We start from the raw sequence: 17,483 nt of genomic DNA on the forward strand, positions 1-17,483 counted from the left end.
TGTGCAGAGTCCCCCCAAAAACCCATCCGGAGGCTACAATTAGCAGTGCTTTGTCAATTCGCAGCCCGGGAGTCTCCAGGCCTGACAAGGGCGAGCCCATATCCAAGCTTTTCACGGAGAAAGAAGGTTTGAGTCAGAGGGGACTCGGGGTGGGTGTGGGTGGAGTGTTCAGAAAATAATGCCTTTTTGGGGGTGGTGGTAGTGCTGGTTGTTTCTATCCTCTTTTAAAAGAAGGAAAACATTTCTGATGTTTGCTGAGAAATGATGGATTTTTTTTTAACACCACGTGGGCCATTTGTAAGGCCCAATAGACCTATCCAAGTTACTCGCTGTAGACAGCGCTGGAAATAATCAGATTAAGGCCAATTATGCGTGAGATTATAAAGGCGAGTGCTGAGCCGCGGCGCGCGCTGTAGACAGACAGCAAGACATCTGGCCACTTCCCGAGTCACTTTTCTGGTCCTGCGGGCGCCAGCCGCGCCGAGCCCCGCCCGCTTCCAGCCGAGCCCAGCGTGCGGACGGGAGGCAGTCACGCTCCGGCCTTCCTCGCCCGCAGCCCGCCGAGGTACGCGCGGCTCCCGACCCACTCACCCGGCCCCGCGCGTCCGGCCTTGGGGCTCGGCTGCCTTCCTGGCCAGGGCTGCAGCTCGCTCCGATGCCCTGGCGCGTTCGCTGGACCCGGCTGCGGTGGCCTGGGTGCAAAGCTTGAGCGGGGGGGGGGGGGACCCCTGAGAGCCGGGAGCCAGATTTCCCGGGTTTGGTGTTGGGGCCGAGGTGGGGGCATGGCTGTCCGGGAGGTGGACCCAAACGGAGGGGCTGTCCCAAGGGGACCGGGCTTGAGGTGGGGCTGCCACGTCCCCTCCAGTCCCCACAGTGGACTTAGGGCGTTGGGGGGGGGGGAGGAGGGTGGTTTCCAGGAGGAGGACGCCCAGTGCGCACTAGGGCCAGTCCAGGGCGCGGGCGGAGTGAGACTTAGATTCTATCGATGCTTGCCTTGCAGCCAGGCCGGAGCTACGCGCCCCTTGTCTGTCCAGCGGTTACTCTCCCCGGGCCCCGCCGTCCAGCTGATCCGGCCGTCGGCGATGTTTTATTTCCACTGTCCGCCACAGCTAGAGGGTGAGTAAGCGCCGCGCCTGCGGCCGCTCCGAACGACCGGTGCTGGCCAGAAAGGGCCAGAGCGGCGGTGTGGCAGGTGGGTGGTTGGGTTCCCGCTCCGCTAGGGTCGCAGCCTCTGGGCGTTGGATACGGGTGCCCCTGGCCTCCTCCCTACATCCCACTCCAGCCTTCCGCCCTGTCACCACCTGCCTCCCACCTCCCTCCCCGCCTGGGCCAGTCGGCCCCGGGCTATTGGCACAGCAGGGACCCACTGGTCCTCCCAGCACAGATGCTGGTGTCACGCCTCTAATCGGGTCTCCCCCGCCCTGGGGGCCGCATCAATCTTTCACGGTGTTTTGCAAACATCCAGAAAAGCCAAGGTAGACTAGGGAGTTGGCCCGCATCGTCTGACATGGACCCTGAGCCCGACCCATGGTAGTTTGCTCCCACTTGGAGCACAGGGCAGTGCTGCTCCGGGAAGCTGTAACGTCTGTCCTGGTCCACCGTGGCTCTCTGGATCTAGGTGGCCCTGCGCACCCCCGCACCCCTCGAGTGCCCTGGCTTGGCTCCTCCCTGTGACTCACTGGATTTCCTGATCCCAGATGCCAACCACTCCCCACTCCCAGGGGGAGCCCCTTGGCCAGGGTTTGAGACTTTGAGGGTCTCCAGGCCTTAGAAGAAATTTTGCCTCAGGATCCCTTGTGTGGTCTCTGCACTGGATTGTTAGGTGGAAGTAGGTTTGTGAGAAGGGGACAGCTTGGCTCTCTGGTGCCCCCACACAGGGCCTGGGGGACCCCCAAGCGCCGGCGTCAGACAAATGCAAAGCCACACATTCTGGCCTTTTAACAGCATCTTCCTCAGAACAAGAGTCTCAGCCATGCACTATTAGAACTTTTCTAACTGGGAACAATACCAGGCTAGGCTTTGACAACGTACTCCTATGATTTATTTGTGGGGTGGGAGAATGTTGGAGGCCAGGACGTTGAGGGAGGCATGGGGGAGGGCAGAGGTGGTGAGGCACTGAGGGACCCGGAGACATCCGAGGACACTAGTCCTCCTTTTCTCCAGTTACCTAGAGCAGTAGCTGAGCCTCAGTTGGCCAACATGCACAGGGATTTCAGAGAGTTTGTTTTGTCTTAACCGTGGAAGCTTTTAAGAATTCAGTAGAATTTTCTAAAGGAGGCTAAGGATCAGTGTTTAAGCCCTGCTAGCTCGGGTCAGCATTCCTAAGAAGGGGAGACCAGACACTTGCCTACGTTTCATGTCCTTTAATCTCCAAGGACCCACGCCGATCTGCTTTATGAAGAGGTTAAAAGGTGCACTCCCTGACATTGTACCCCAGGTCCGGAGGGGGGATTTGAACTGACATATCGCAGCCTACTCTTCTGGTTAAAGAGGGGAAGGCAAAGATTTGGGTATTTAGCAGGTGGTGGGCTGCTTGGATAATTAAGGGGAAGCCCTGTCCGCAGGGTGGGTTGCAGAAGTCACTTAAGGAGGGTCGTGGCCCGGGCTTATCATGGCTTCCGTGCACTGAACTGTATGCTGCTCACCCTTCCTTCCCACCTCACCCGAGGCTCATCCCACCTCAGTGCTGATTCTATGACCAGGAGAAAAGGAGGCGTGTCTTTAAGAACCTTTTTTATCCCTTTGAAGATGTCTTTCTGAGCCAGTTTTGCAGAAAGTGGTGTTGTATGTTAGTCTAATGTTGCTGGGGAGGAGGTGATCTGCGGCAGATAGAAAGGCCGAGAACCGACCTTTGGAATATGACATCTCGCTCAGGCTCTCAGCTTTTTAATTTTCATTTCTTATTAATCTAGAGAGGCATAAAGGAGAAAGCAAGGCATGACTCATAATCTCACTTCTGGGATTCTACTGATATTGAATTAAAAAGTACTGCATATACCTGCTAAGGAAATTCAAATAGAAGAGAAAACTGCATTCAGAAGTGAAATCCTCCTTCCACCTCTTTTCTAAAGATACTCTCTATTGTTGGTTTCTTATGATTCCTTCATGAAAAACACCCCCCCCCCCATATGTTATGCTTTATCTGTGTTGAGATCGTATTGCCGTATCATTTGGGACTTTGCTTTTGCTTTTTTTTTTTTTTTTTTTTTTTTACTTTGTAACCTATATTTTGGGGATTATTCCATGTCAATATATACAGATCTACTGATTTCTTTTAAACAGCTGTGTAATATTCCATTATATGTTGTACTGATGGGAACTTTGGCTGTTTCCAGTAGTTTTTTTTTCCCCCTTATTGCCATGTCGCCAGGAATGTTCTTCTTTTTCTATTTTGGAACACTTATTCACAGATTAAATATGTGTATGTGCCCTTAAATTTTTGATGAATATTGTCAAATTACCCCTCTAATAAGGCTGCACCAATTAATGCTCCTACAAATAGTTAATGAACACACACATTTTATTATACCGTTAACTGTACTGGGTAACATTATGCATCTTATGTTTGCCAGAATGGTGAAAATAGCAGTTCATTGTTCTGTTTTGTTTAATTATCGGCAAGGTTTAACATTTTCATAGTGTTATCAACACGTCTACTTATTTTTAAGTAAAAAGTTTCTTCAGAGGTTTTCCTCCTTTCTGTTTGTTTTTATTCATTTGATGGACCATCAGTCTTTTTTAGGATCCAATTTGACATATGATGTTTCACCTACAGATATAATGTGTACGCATTGTGAAACAACTTAGGACCGGCAGGTGTAAGTTAGAAGGCTGAGGCAGATAACGATTGGAGCATCTCAGAGTCTGTATTCTGTCCTCGCCAATCAAGTGCTTTGTTTCAAAAGGAGACAGTTTGGTTTCCGGCAAAATACTGGAAATAAGACCGCTTTGAGGCTGTCCTTTTGAAGTTTCCAATGAGGGGAGAGGAGAGAAATATTTGTAACTGGGGTTTTTAGGAAGAGTGCAGTTTGGACAAGAAGATGGAACAGAAGGCTTCAGGGAAGCATGGGGTATTATGGCAAAGGATGTGTGTGGCACTGTAGAGCAGGATAATAAGTAGGAGGGACCCCTGTTAGTAGATAGAATTTTAAAGAGCCCGGAGAACCTTGCTTCTTTGGGACTCAGGTCTTTCTGAGGGAGGTTGCTTGTGTGGCTTGCCGGCTGCTAATGCCAAACACGCAGTGATTCTGAGACCAGAGCCCATGGCAGGTACAGCATGCACTGGCTAATGGGAACTTGCTCATTTGTTTTTCTAAGAGGCCATTGTAGACTGTTGAGCACATGGTGCATATTTGGAAAATGATGTGAATGCATGTTTGGGGCCAAACTCTGTTCTGGCTTGGGAGGTTGCTGGGGAGGACGGTGGACAGGACGCCTTTCTTTTCAGGGAAGTGGAGAGCAGTGGGTCCTTTATGAGCCTGGGGAGAGGGGAGAGAGTGGCCGTGTCTAAGCCTGCTTGGAATTCAGGACAGTAGCTATTGGTGCAGACCTCTTGTTAATTGACATCAATATAACAGATCCACTATGGTGCTGATGAGCTGTGACCAACGGTAATTAATATTCATTTATAAACTTCTTACCTCCTCGTGTCCTGAAGTTCTAGGAGAAACGTGCAGTGAAAGCTCTTGGTGTTTTCTTTCCTCCCCCACCCCCAGCTGTTAAGCTTTGTTGTTTGTAGAAACAAGGGAAAGTTAACTAACAGGTAAGCAATAGGGAGCCGTTGAGGCTTCTATGAAAGAGTCAGAGGTAGGTAGGGGATGAGATAAAAACACAGTGGACAGAGGTGCAGCTGGAAACCAGAGGGCAGGTGAAGGCTCTGCCTCAAGCCAGTGATTTTTCCTGGCACAGAGTCCGGAATTTGACAAGAAGGCGATTTGGCCATCCCGGGGGGAGTAAGGTTGCCATCCGCCCTATGAAATAGGCATAGTTGGGCCTGAAGTCAAAGGTTATTGGGAGAGGGAGAGAGCAGGAGAGAGTAGAAAAGAAGGGGCCTTCATGAGAGCAGCAGAGAAAGATGCTCTGGGACAGACGGGACTATGCCTGGAGGTGCCTCCGAATAGAGCAGGTGTGTCCGGGGTTGGTGTGAGAACAGGGAGGTCCTCTGCTCAGGCTGATTCAGTTTGCTCCCAGTAGGCACTGCACCCTTTGGCAACCACTCTCCAGGAGATTTCGATGATGGGTTTCTGCGCAGAAAACAGCGCCGGAACCGGACGACATTTACTCTTCAGCAGGTAATGATGGCGTTCCCTTTCTGAGAGTCGGCTACTTCCTGCCTCCAAAAAACCCAGAGTTTGAGCAGCTCTTCTTTGTGTTTTAAAATAAAGCCAACTATGGTAACTGGATCGTTCTTGAACACTCTATGTGTCAAGAAATCTGTCTGGGGAGAGGGCAGGTGATTTGGACTTCACGACGCCAGGCAGTAAGTGAATCGGTAATAATGATCGCTCACATGTGCCTGAAGTTTGGGGAACGTTTCCACATCAGCAATATCATTTGAACCTTGAAATTACCCTTTGAGAAATGCAGGTAGGACATTCTTATTCCAAGTAGAGAGATGGGAAGACCGGGGCCCCCAAAGTTGTCTGATTTGTAGAAGGTATTGCTGTCCATAAATGGAAGGGCTAGAACCGGGATCCTCATAGTGTGTTTCCTGGACCTGGGCTCTTTCCCTTAGGTCTGTGCCACCCCTGGGGCAAACTGGGAGCCGTCGGGAAAGTAACCCAAATACCTCTAGCTTGTTTCTGTGGGACTGGCACAGCGAGGACCTCTGTTAGTTGTTTCTATTCTCCTCTGTCTTATGGGGAAAGCTGTGTGGGTTGCTCTGATTCGTAAGGCCACTCTTAGACTTTGATTCCTATGAAGATATGTAAATGGAAAAGCAAATGAATATTTGTGCTTCTCCTCTTATTCTTATTTCTTGGGGGAGCACCGATGTTGTAAGTCTTAGCTCCTCAGTCATCCGTGGTTAAAATTTTAATTCTGTGGCGTCTTCTCGAAGAGCTCTCTTCTCCCTCCTCCTCCCCTATTTCATCCTCGAAACCACTTCCTCACGGCTCCTAGCAAATTTGAACTATGCATCTGCCTCCTCTCACCTAGCCGCAGCCTCTCACCGGTAAATATTTTTGCCTGTTACCAGCTGGAAGCTCTTGAGGCAGTTTTTGCCCAAACACACTACCCTGATGTCTTCACCAGAGAAGAGCTGGCCATGAAAATAAACCTCACAGAAGCCAGAGTGCAGGTAAACCTTCTTTTTAATTATTTAACTCTCTAATATTAAAACTGGCAAACTTTTTTTTTTTTTTTTTGACATCATGACTGCAGAGTGCACATTTGGCCAAAGAAAGCAAATGAAGACTATCTGTCATTTTCATGATGCACTTTAATAACATCAACATAATGTGGAATATTAGATTAGGTTGATTAATCGGTCATTCATAATTAACTAGTGATAATGTTCTACACTAATTTGTCCGCGTCTCTAAGGTACTAAATTACATCAATGCACATCCATTTCCTTGCTTTGGAAAAAAAAAAAAAAAAAAAAAAGAGCTGAGATGCTATTCTCAAAGCAGCTCTGACCGCTCTGGGGTAAGGCCGGTCAATTGCAGAGAACTGTGTTTTCAGATGGGAACAGGGTAGGGTCTGCTTTCCAGAAATTGCATCATGTCCAACTTTTCCCCTGGACGTGGACTCTTTCAGCGAAGTGGATCCGAAGAACGTGTGCAATTTAAAAATCTTTAAACGGCAGCAGCGAAAGGGCTGCCTCAGAGCTGAGCACGGCTCACGGTGGCCGTCTCTGAGCAGGATTTCTTTCTGGAAGCCACGCGGTGATTATGTTTAAGTGCACAAACCCGTCGAGCCCAGCAGATGTGCCCGAGCGCGGGAGGAACAGATTCGCAGCGCCGCCTCTCCGGGAGAGCTATTCTTTGAGCACAATTATATATTCATTTTATTTATGGGGTTTCCTCCATGCTGTTTCTGTTCTTTTTTATGTAGGGGCTTGGGGTTAAGACTATGCAAAGATCTAATTGTAGGAAATATAATAGTTTGCTTTTGGTTCCCCTGGGTCATGTTAGTATCTCTTAAAAACCAATGGCTGAAGAGAGATAATGGAATTCTGAGCAGTAAATTGGGGGTTGTAAACAAATTATTTCCCCTATAATCAGATTATGTGATCCTGATTATTAAATCTGAACATGAATCATTGGTCATATGCGGGCAAATTAAACTGATTATTATTTGGAAATGAAAATCTCCTTTGGCCAGGATGTTGTCTATCCCTTCTTTATTTAATGCCAGCTTGCCAATAGCTGCCTAAAGACTGAACTGCAAATTGAGATAAATGACACAATTATTGAGCATTCAGAAGTGGAAGATCATAACTTCTCCCTGAAAGGTGCAAGGGTGAGATAGGGGTGGTAACAATTAAAGCGGGGATTTGTTGTGCCGGCTGTTGTTGGCTATTATGCAAACAGACAATGGCTGTGAAGTATTTGTTTCGTGAGCCTCCGTGTGGGGACGTGGGCCTCAGTGGCGGGAAGGGAGATGTGTTTACATTTATACCCCTTGCTCATTCAAATATGATTAATGTTCTATAAAGCAGGGTCTTAATCGAAGCTGATGTTGTCAAACAATAACTAAATAGGGAAATAAACGACTCCATCATGCTCTTTCCTCAGAAGCAGGCGAACTGTCAGTGCAAAGTCATTAAAATATGATAATGAAAAATAGCTCAATTAAATGTTGTTATAGCTGTGACCTTCATTCAATTAAGACACAAGAAAGTGTCTGCATTTTGCTTTGCATTTAACTGCCCTAAATTTAGAATATAGATAAAATCATTATTCAATGGTTGCTGATATGTGCAATTAAAAGCCAACTCTATTAAAAACGAAAGAAACCCAGTTAGAGGAGAATGAAAATTCAGAAGTGGGGTGGGCTGGCAGAGGGCTTAGCCCCGGGACCCAGGCTCTCTTCTGGGCCAGCGTGAGGCGGAGGAGGAGAGGATTTCCCCCCGGGGGAGGAGGAGGGAGGTCTAGCCAAAGCTTTTTTTAAAGCCAGGCATGGTTCCCCAGGAGAGGAGGGAAGAGGTTTTGCTGGGTAAAGAGCAGCAGAATTTCACTGACCTCTGGGAACACCTTGGGCCCCGTCTGCCTGGCTACCATGAGTCTGGCCTTCTGCAGATGCCATCCTGATTGGCAAAGCTTGAAGATTTCCACACCAGTCTCTAAGAAGGCACTTAAAGCAGGTGAATCATAAGCCTCCTGCTAACCTGAGGGTGGCAGGGATAATGCTACCTGATGTTTACTGAGTGACTGATTGATGGCTGTGTGTCGGGCACAGTGCTCAGTGTTTTTCGTGCCTCTCTGTGCTAACAGTGCTTGGGGGTGGCCACTGTTATTACCCCCAAGGAGTTTGGGTCATGGTCCCTAGACAAACCACTGGTCTTCAAGCTGTGTGTCTGCCACTTACCACCTAAATGACCTTGGGCCAGTCGATTAACCTCTCTGTGCTTAATTTTCTCATCTCAACAGCAGGGATAGATCTACCTGCCTTATAGGGTCGGGGTGGATTCTAAACCAGATTCACACTAAACTAAGGCTGACTCCAGAGTCAGTGTTTCTCATGGGTGTGCTGGGCTGCTGGTCATGAGCTTGTCGTGATGTGTCAGAGATGATTTCAGGGTTAAATCCCAGGTTTGAGGACAGACACCCTCAGGTGCTTAGGAAAAGCCGCCGGAAGAGTGAATGAGTATTTTTGATGAGGAAACCCCAGGGCAGTGTTTTACAAACTGCTTGGATGATGATTCCCTTACCTCCCTCCTCCCCAACTATAGGAAGTACATTTCACATCAAATAAATGCCCTTGAATACATTGAGCATTTCCACAAGACAACACTTGCACCCTTTCGTAGGCCATGCATTTGGCTTCTTTCTGTGGTTTAACCGTCATTTAAAAAATGCCTGTCGTGCCTCCTACACTGATCTTCTGACCCCTCTCTGGGTCTGAAACTGCAGTTCAGAGGGCACTGCTTTGGGAGATCTTTTGGAGAGAGGAGGCTGTGTCCCCCACACCTGCTGCAAGGTGAGCAGTGAGCACTGGGTACGGGAACCAGGCATATGAGTTTCGGTCTGGTTCTCTCCTCCTGTCTTACTTTCTGCCTCCATTGCGTATGCATTTCCACTGGGGACTCAGGTTTGGTTCCAGAACCGAAGGGCCAAATGGAGGAAAACAGAGAGAGGAGCTTCCGACCAAGAGCCAGGAGCCAAGGAGCCCATGGCAGAGGTGACACCCCCGCCTGTGCGAAACATCAACTCCCCGCCCCCCGGGGACCAGGCCCGGAGCAAGAAAGAGGTCCTGGAAGCCCAACAGAGGTGAGGCTGGTGGGGCCCTGGGGCCTGGAGGCTTGGCGGGGACACAGGGTCGGGAACTCAGTGTGCGTTTCTTTCTCTAGCAGCCTGGGGAGAACTGTGGGTCCCACAGGACCCTTCTTCCCTTCTTGCTTGCCGGGGACCCTCCTGAATACGGCCACGTATGCCCAGGCTCTGTCACACGTTGCCTCTCTGAAAGGTAAGCTTCGTCTCTGTTGGCTGGCAGGGCAGGGCTGGGGCTTTGCTGGCTTGCCACTGTCTCCAAGGGGGTGTGGAGATTGTGCGGTCATCCCGTTTTCTCAGTTCCACCCATCGTTGTACCTAGGGCTGGTGCAGCTCCTTTTCTCCTGTCAGTCACAGCCAGCACCCTGCAGAGCATCTGTTTCCTAATGTGCTGTCTTGTTTGATTTCCGCATGGCCTGAGATTGCGGGTGAATGTCTTAGGTAACCCTGCACCTGATGGGGAATGTCTGAGCGGTGGTTGTTTCCGAAGAGACCCCTCCATGTTCACAGGCTGCTCCTTCTCATTGAGCAGTTTTGGGGGTTAACCTGCAGCTCATGGGTGAGGCCTGGGTGGGCAGTTGTCCCCAGCTTATGAGGACCCTCTCCCTATGGGCGGCTCGCCCACCTGCCTCCCTGGGGACTCCTGATGGCAGAGGTCTAAACTGTTAGGATTTATGATTTTCCAGGAATTGCTCTCTTCTTAATAGCTGTTGTTGTCTGAAGGATGCAAGCCATCAGCGATGTTTTGTCAGGCCCAGAGAGAGGAACTTTTGGCGACTTCTGGGGCAGCCCCGCCGGACGAATGTGCCCATCCACTGTGTGTAAATTCCTGGCCTCAAACTTACTGCTTCTGTGATGAGGCCAGGCAGTTGTGCTGGCCAGGAGTGGGGCTGGGTTCTACCGTGGGTCTGAGGCAGCACGGGTTACTGCTACTCTTGGGGTTTGTCTGTCATAGGGGTTCTGGGAGCTACAAGTGCAGGTGTAGGCTGTAAGCTTATTCCTGGTGATGGGCAGTGGGAGAGGACCTTCCTAGGGTGTCCCCTGTTTGTTCTGCATTAGGATCTGGGGTCTCCTGCCCTTGCGGGGGGTCACACACGCGTGGCAATCTGCATTGCAAATGTGGTTTCTGGAAGCTGAATGAGGGCATGAAGGAGCTTCCCTGGAGGGTCTCTAGAAGAGAAAGAAGGGCATTTTAGGCTTAGAGAACAGCACATGCAGAATGCCAGGAGAGGGGAGGAGAATGAGGCTTGTCTGGAGAATGGTTGGTAGGTTGGGTGCCCATGGGAAAGACCCCACAGATAAGGTGGAGGTGTCCTACAGGGACCAAATCTTGAAGGCTGGAGGCCATGCTCTTGGGTTTGGGTTTTCTACTGTAGGAGGTGGGGCCCCAAGGCCCGGAGCCACTTCTGAGTGGTCCCGGTAGCAGGCAAATCCCCTCCCTTAGACAGATGGCGTGAGTGGATGAGGCTCACCTTTGTCCATCCAGCTCTGGGCCCTGTGCCCTTTCTAATGCTTCCTTCAGCTCCAGGGCCCAGATGCTCCAGGGGCCGTGTAGAGCCCCTCGCAGAGTGACCTTGGAACATATTCACAGGACACAGTATGATGATAGGGCACTATGGAGGTGGAGTCCCAATTGGAAGGGGCTTCTGGAAGATGATCAGTGGGACTTCGGTATCATGTCAGGGACTGGTCTGGGCAGAGGGGCAATCCTGTGTCTGTCACCCAAATCCTCTCTGCTTCAGTGGGGGCCAGCTCAGCTCCTGAGAGTAACCATCTCTTTTCTAAATGTTCTTTGCTTGCCCGACTCCAGCCTCGTGAGTTGGAGGTGATTCCCATGTCTCTGCTATGGCAGCCTGTGGCTGGGCTCTCTGGCTAGCCAAGCTGGGACCCACGGAGAGGCCTGCAGTGGCTCGAGGAGGGGAGAGAGGGCCAGGTTGCTGGGCAGGGAGGGCATGACATTGTCTGCAACCGGGAGGCCCAGGGTGGTGGTGAGAGGGAGACAGAGGCTTGTATTTTCTGAGTGAAGACCCAGGACAGAGGCAGGGGCTGGTGAGGGAGGCTGGTAAAGGTAAATCTGTCACCCCCTCCTCTTCTTCCCTCACTGATATGTACTCCCCTCTGGCCCTTCCCTAAACTTTTCTGGCTGGGCTCTGACCCCTGGGGCCTGTCCTGTGCCTGCCTCACTAAAAACAGACTTTCCTTTGATGCTGCCCTTGCTAAGGGGACACACGGGGTGGAACTTGGGGAGTATAAGAGCTTGCAGAGGTGACATCAGTCACAGTGTGCTCGCCAAACCGGGTGTATCTTTGTATGTTGTACTGGCTCTCGCTTGGGCAGCCTGTGTGTGCCCGTGAGAAGTCCTTCCCGACTGCAGCCATATGTTGGGGCAGGTGACGTGCTCAGATGTTTCCAGAGCCAGGCAGGCGGTGAGTGAAGTGAATGTGTGTAGGCATTGTCTTCACTTCCCCACATACGAATGAGCTCTCGCTCACTTTTCTTGAGTGATATAACCCTCTTGGTCTATATGTCATTTACACGCTTTTGAGAAAGGCACGGGAAAAGACACACTTCTCTACTGTCAGAAACAGTTATTTGAGGAGCACGTTAAGGGGCACTCTCAGATTTGGGCTGGGCACAGGTGGGGCTGGGGGTGGACTGCAGGAGCACTTTTCCCGCTCGAGGGTCAGCTGTTACTCAGGCCAGCTGATGGTGGCCGAGTGGGTATGAGGACACAGCACTGCCAGAACTACTGAACTTTCTGGAGAAGTTAGAAGTATGGATTTTTAGTTAAGATATTCCCATCTTTTTTTATTAAAACATTTTTTTTGTGTATTTGTTTTTGAGAGAGAGGGAGAGAGTGCACACGTGCGAGCAAGTGGGGGCGGGGCAGAGGGAGACACAGAATTCAAAGCAGGCTCCAAGCTCTGGGCTGTCAGGACAGAGCCCTACGTGGGGCTTGAACTCATGAACTGTGAGATCACGACCTGAGCCGAAGTCAGACGCTTAACCACCACCAAGGGGGCCCTAGATAGTCCCATCTTTTAAATGTGATCTCCAAGTCTTTAGGCCAAAGCGGCACACAGTTGGTCTGAGCAGTTGGTCTGGCTTGATATTTTGGTGTGAGATAACAGCTGGTGTTGGCTGGGGCATCTTTGCCTTCTAGAAGCCCCCGACCCCATGTGGTGGCACTTCTGGAAGCAAGGTTTTCTGAGCTGGAAGTCTCAGAGTCAGCTGGTCAGAACTCCCGGGCTCTAGTCCTGGTGGGCTTTGCTTTCCCTGGAGGTCCGGCTTGGGACGTCCGGCCTCTGCCTCAGGACCTGGGAAACAAGTGTGTGCCTATGAGTCAGTTTCTAGATACCCTGGGGTCCAACACCTGGTTGTTTTGTGGAACATTTGTTAAGTGGTCTGGGGACAGGGAAGATTTCAGTCTCCTGCACCTTCTTTTCCCAGGCTTCCCCAGGCTACAGAAATGAAGTGCATAGGCCCAAGAGAGGAATACCCCAGATTTTCTAGGGCCTGGCTTGGTGTCAGGACTTCTGGGCTATGACCTGGCCTCCCTTCCCTCAGTGCACCCCCAGAGGTGGCTGGTCAACCAATGCTGGCAGAACTAGTGGCCTGAGCCCTGCTTCCCAGGGGTGCTGGCCAACCGGGGGACTGCTCACCTAACTCGGAGAAGCTTCATGCCTACTGGTGTTAGAAGGCACCTCTCTGGGCTTCTAAGACCATCCCTCTTGTCACAAATGAGAAACTGAAGCTCAGGGAGGGAAAGTCACATGCTCACACATGGCTTATTCGGCTAGGTCTCCCCTTTGGGGTCTAGGTTGCCCTCCACAGGATCCTAATGTGCCCTTTCATCCAGACACCGTGTATTCATTTTCTCTCGGATGGGCACCTGTTGGTAGGGGCCTTGGACCCCTACTCCCCTTTTCCCCAGCAAGTAAGGACAGCTGTAAGTCCACTGGGTATGAGCCCTGGGGAGGAGTCTAGACTTACCCAGGACTATCAGAGACCAGGACCATTGTAAGCTAAGCGCCACAGTCCCTCCAGCCTGGAGATCCCAACTCACTTCTCCAGGCCTGTGGCGACTTGCAAATAACCCAGAAGAAATAAATCAAACTCAGTGTCAGCTACAGACTCAAACTAGTGCTCATGTCTCCTTTCCTAGACTCTGTGGTCCTAGTGGGATCGTATGGCCCTGGGTTGAAGACAGCAAGTATCCTGGGTGGGCCACTGATGTCTGGCCCCACCCTAGACAGCACCTAGGTGCCACTCCTCTGACACTCTGGACCTGTAGCTCCAGACCAGGGGCTGAGGATCTAAGCAAAAACTGTCCTGTGCTGAAGCCAACAGCTGGCCAGAGTGTGAAGGAAATGCCTGGCTCTCTGTGTTCCAGGGCAGGATCAGTCCTCCCAGGGGGCATTTGGAGCCCCTCAGCTACTGTTCCCAGAGCTAACTGCCTGGAGAGCATTATGTATAGTTACAAGTCGAAGGACTCTGAGTTGGGGGTCCTGGTCTTTTGGTTCAGGCGTTGTTGTGACAGATGCGACATCTTTCTCTGGGAAATATTAAAAGAACCTCCAGGGGCATTTGTGGGATAGCTTGGGGGTTATTGAGTTTGCTGAGTTCCTTTAAGCTGCAGTCCCTGAAGGCTGTAGGTCCTTTAATGCAGTTTTATGGCTATTCACTTGTCTGGAAATCTTTGGACTCTGAATGTGCTCTGAAAACAGGAGCATTCTTGGAATACTGGCTATCGTGCTCCTTGAGCAGGCTGTGCTGGGGAAGGGGAAGGGCCAGCAGGGATGTTGGATGTAGAGGGAATGATCTCCAGGCACTCCCCCCACCACCCCGCCCCAAAACACTGGCCTCCCAGAATACAGAGCTGTGTGGTGATGCCAAACCCTGTTTCCAACGTGAGTGGGGTGGACAGGCTGGGCCCTAGAAGCTCTGTGACTGTGGCCCAGAACATACCAATGGATTATGGGGGGAAGTGGCCCAGAAAATATGAAGGGGAGCAAGTCTCTCGGCCAGCCACTTTGCTGAGACTCAGCGGCGCACAGACTGAGAAGTCAGTAGCAGAAAGCTCTGGAATATGGTTTTCTTAGCAAAGTAGAGAGACTCATTTTGATTCCTTGGAGAAACCTGTTGAAAGAAGGGGTCTAGGGTTTGGAAGCAGCTAGAGAGCTGGGGAAACCAAGATCAGACTGAGAATTGCACCATGGCATCTCGGGACTGCCGTGGCAGCGAAGCTCGACTCGGTGGTTTTGCGTCAGGCCAGGGAGTGAGTGTAGAGACTTTCCAGAGCTTTGCCCTCTGCCGCAGCCCCATCATCCTGTGTTTGGGGGACTGTGCTCTGCTGCCGGCCAGGTCCCAGGGCTTGGTCAGGGTAGCTGAGACACAGCTCTGGGGTGGAGTGCCGGGGATACTCATTTAGCAGGCTTGGCGTGGGGGGTGGTTGAGGTGGTGCGTGCATGGATAGGTCAGCAGGCCTGCTCAGGCAATAGGGAGCCAGGGAAGGGTGGGAGGTGGGGGTGGCATCCTTGAAGGACAGGAGGTCACTGCCCCTCCAGGATGGCTGGTCAAGCAGAGTGTCCATGCGTGGAGGCGTGGCAGACTAGCCTCCAGGCTCTGCTGGGCAGGCCCTGGACAGGCACTGGGCTGTGCCCATCAGGGAGTGAGGCAGCTGGCTACCTCAGGCTGGGAAACTGCCCACCGGGGACAGAGCTACGTAATTGAAAACCAGGCACTTGTGGGGGTTTCCTCCTTTAATTATCCTTTAATTATCAAGCAGCCGACTAGCACAGTGGCCTCAAGCAAGCGCTCTGGGGTGGCCTGCCTTGTGTGAGTCCTCGTCCTTCTGTTCCCTAGCCATGTAAGTCTTGAGCACGGTCCTGGGAGTCTCTGCCTCTTGTCAGCTCTAAGATGGGGATCTTGATCATAATAAGACTGAAGTCATAGGACTGAATGAGGAGCACGTGAGCTAGAACACCTGAGGCTCTTGGAACAGTGTGTGGCACATGAGAGATGCTCAGTAAATGCTATCATTATCACCACATCTCTCCGTTCTCATTTCCAAGTCCCTGGGTCCCACTCACCTTTAAAGGAGCCTGTGAAACGTCTGCTTCTTCCAAATGTCTTCCATTTCTCTGAAGTTTATTGCAGCTGTCACTTATCTTTTCCTTGTAACCTTCCTTGTTCCAAATTTGGCAATGGTGGGGGTTCCTTCCTGTCCCTGGTAGGATTTCCTGGGCAGGGCACCTATTCCTTCTCTGGGGCTTCACAGGCAGTGATAAGTTTTGTATTTTGGGACGGTCAGAGAGGGCCCGTCCTGGCCAGGCATGCAGTTAGTGTGTTTCCTTATTGAGGGTTCCATGGAAACTCTCAAATAAAAAGGCAGCAGGACCCTACCCCATGCAGGGAGGGTTTGCATAACAGTAATGGGTGTCCAGAGAAAAAGCCTTTGCAACACAAAGAATTTTCCTGTGCTGTCTTAATGGCCAGCCTTGTGTTCACAATTCATTAATGCAGAGGAGGTTATTAATGGCTGAGGGAGGCGCTTGGGTTTGTTCCAGGGAAGTGCTGGCCACAGGACGAGCGCGATGGGGGCAGGAGAGCCACAGTCGGCCGGAGGCCCCCTCTCCCTGGTGCACTTAGCCTGGCTGCCTCTAACCTGTGATTCGGAGAGCGAGAGCGGGGTGTGAGGTGGAGACTAATTACAGCTGCCAGGGGAGAGCTTTCATAACTCAGTCTGGGCTCACGCTGGGAGATCACAGTCACTCTCCTGCACTGGGCAGGGGCATCCCATCTGACTGTCCTTAACTGGAGGGAGCGGTGAAGGGGAGGAGGTGAGACAGCACGCTGGGCAAGGCAGGCATGGGGGCACTCAGTCCCTGGAGTCATGCCTGAGGGGAGGGAACAGCAGCAGAGCAAGGGAATGAGGTCTGACCTCTTTTTACTCTCCCCTTCCATCCCCTCCCAGGGAGCTGAGGTGGCCCCAGCCATCCCATGCTGGAGGGGCCCAAGGCAGACAGCTCTGATCCCATCTCCTATTATCTGTTTGAGGCACAGCTCAGAAGCTGCTAGCAGTTGGAGTAGCAGTCCTGGTCCTGAGTCCCGTATGTGTGTGCATGTGTGTGTGTGTGTGTGTGTGTGTGTGTGTGTGTTTGTACCAAGGGGAGGCGAGGGACAGGGTGTCCATACTGGGGAAGGGTCTGGCCACATCCTTCCAGAGAGCAAGGCCCCTTACTTAGCCAAGTATGTTCCCTCCCTGCTTCACACTGGCCTTGGCCTTGGGCTCAGGCCAGGCTAAAGTGTCCAGATTCTGGAACTGAAAGGGCTTTATTGCCCAATAAACATCTGCCCACCGAAGCTAAACTCAGAGCTGGAGGCAGTCTTTTCCTTCTCCCAGTCCCCCAAAAAGCATTTTCCCTCTACTCCTCTTTAAGCACTTTTTTCCTCTGGGTTGGGAGTTAAAACACACACACACACACACACACACACACAATTAAAGAACATTAAAAAGTGTTTTATGGTGGAATATAATATTCATGAGAAAAATTCATAAAGCATGCGTCTAGAGTGTAGTGACCCATTTTAAGCACCTAATATACCTACCCTCTGGGACTTTGCCTGCACCCCAGAAGCCCCCCAGTGCCTGGGCCCCTTTTTCTTCCCCTTAAATGAGAGCACTGTGCTGACTTTTATGCTAATATAGCTTTGTCAACCACCTAAGCAGGCATTCTGAAACTTTCTTTCTTTCTCTCTCTCTTTCTTTCTTTCTTTCCTCCCTCCTTTCTTTCTTTTCTTTCTTTCTTTCTTTCTTTCTTTCTTTCTTTCTTTCTTTCTTTCTTTCTTTTCTTTCCTCTTTCTTTCTTCTACCAAGAAACTTCTTCCAAGTTATGTTTCAGTAGTAGAATTTAGTGATTCATCACTTACATACAACACCCAGTGCTCATCACAAGTGCCCTCCTTAATGCCCATCACCCATTCAGCTCATTCCCCCACCCCCCTACCCTCTAGCAACCCTCAGTTTGCTTTCCGTATTTAAGAGTC

At 50.9% G+C, this 17,483-nt stretch overlaps 1 protein-coding gene across 1 annotated transcript in view; it reads left to right on the forward strand.

Annotated features, from left to right (window-relative positions):
• Positions 1-1,082: 1,082 nt before the first annotated feature.
• DRGX (dorsal root ganglia homeobox) overlaps positions 1,083-17,483 on the forward strand; it is a 30,221-nt gene continuing 13,820 nt past the window's right edge. Inside the window, exons 1-5 of the mRNA XM_030335624.1 lie at positions 1,083-1,116; positions 5,194-5,291; positions 6,197-6,298; positions 9,256-9,434; positions 9,518-9,630. Coding sequence (XP_030191484.1) covers positions 1,083-1,116; positions 5,194-5,291; positions 6,197-6,298; positions 9,256-9,434; positions 9,518-9,630 — 526 coding nt within the window. The remainder of the gene's footprint in view (positions 1,117-5,193; positions 5,292-6,196; positions 6,299-9,255; positions 9,435-9,517; positions 9,631-17,483) is intronic.

This window comes from Lynx canadensis, chromosome D2 (genome assembly GCF_007474595.2).
Source record: "Lynx canadensis isolate LIC74 chromosome D2, mLynCan4.pri.v2, whole genome shotgun sequence".
Classification (NCBI taxonomy): Eukaryota; Metazoa; Chordata; class Mammalia; order Carnivora; family Felidae; genus Lynx; species Lynx canadensis.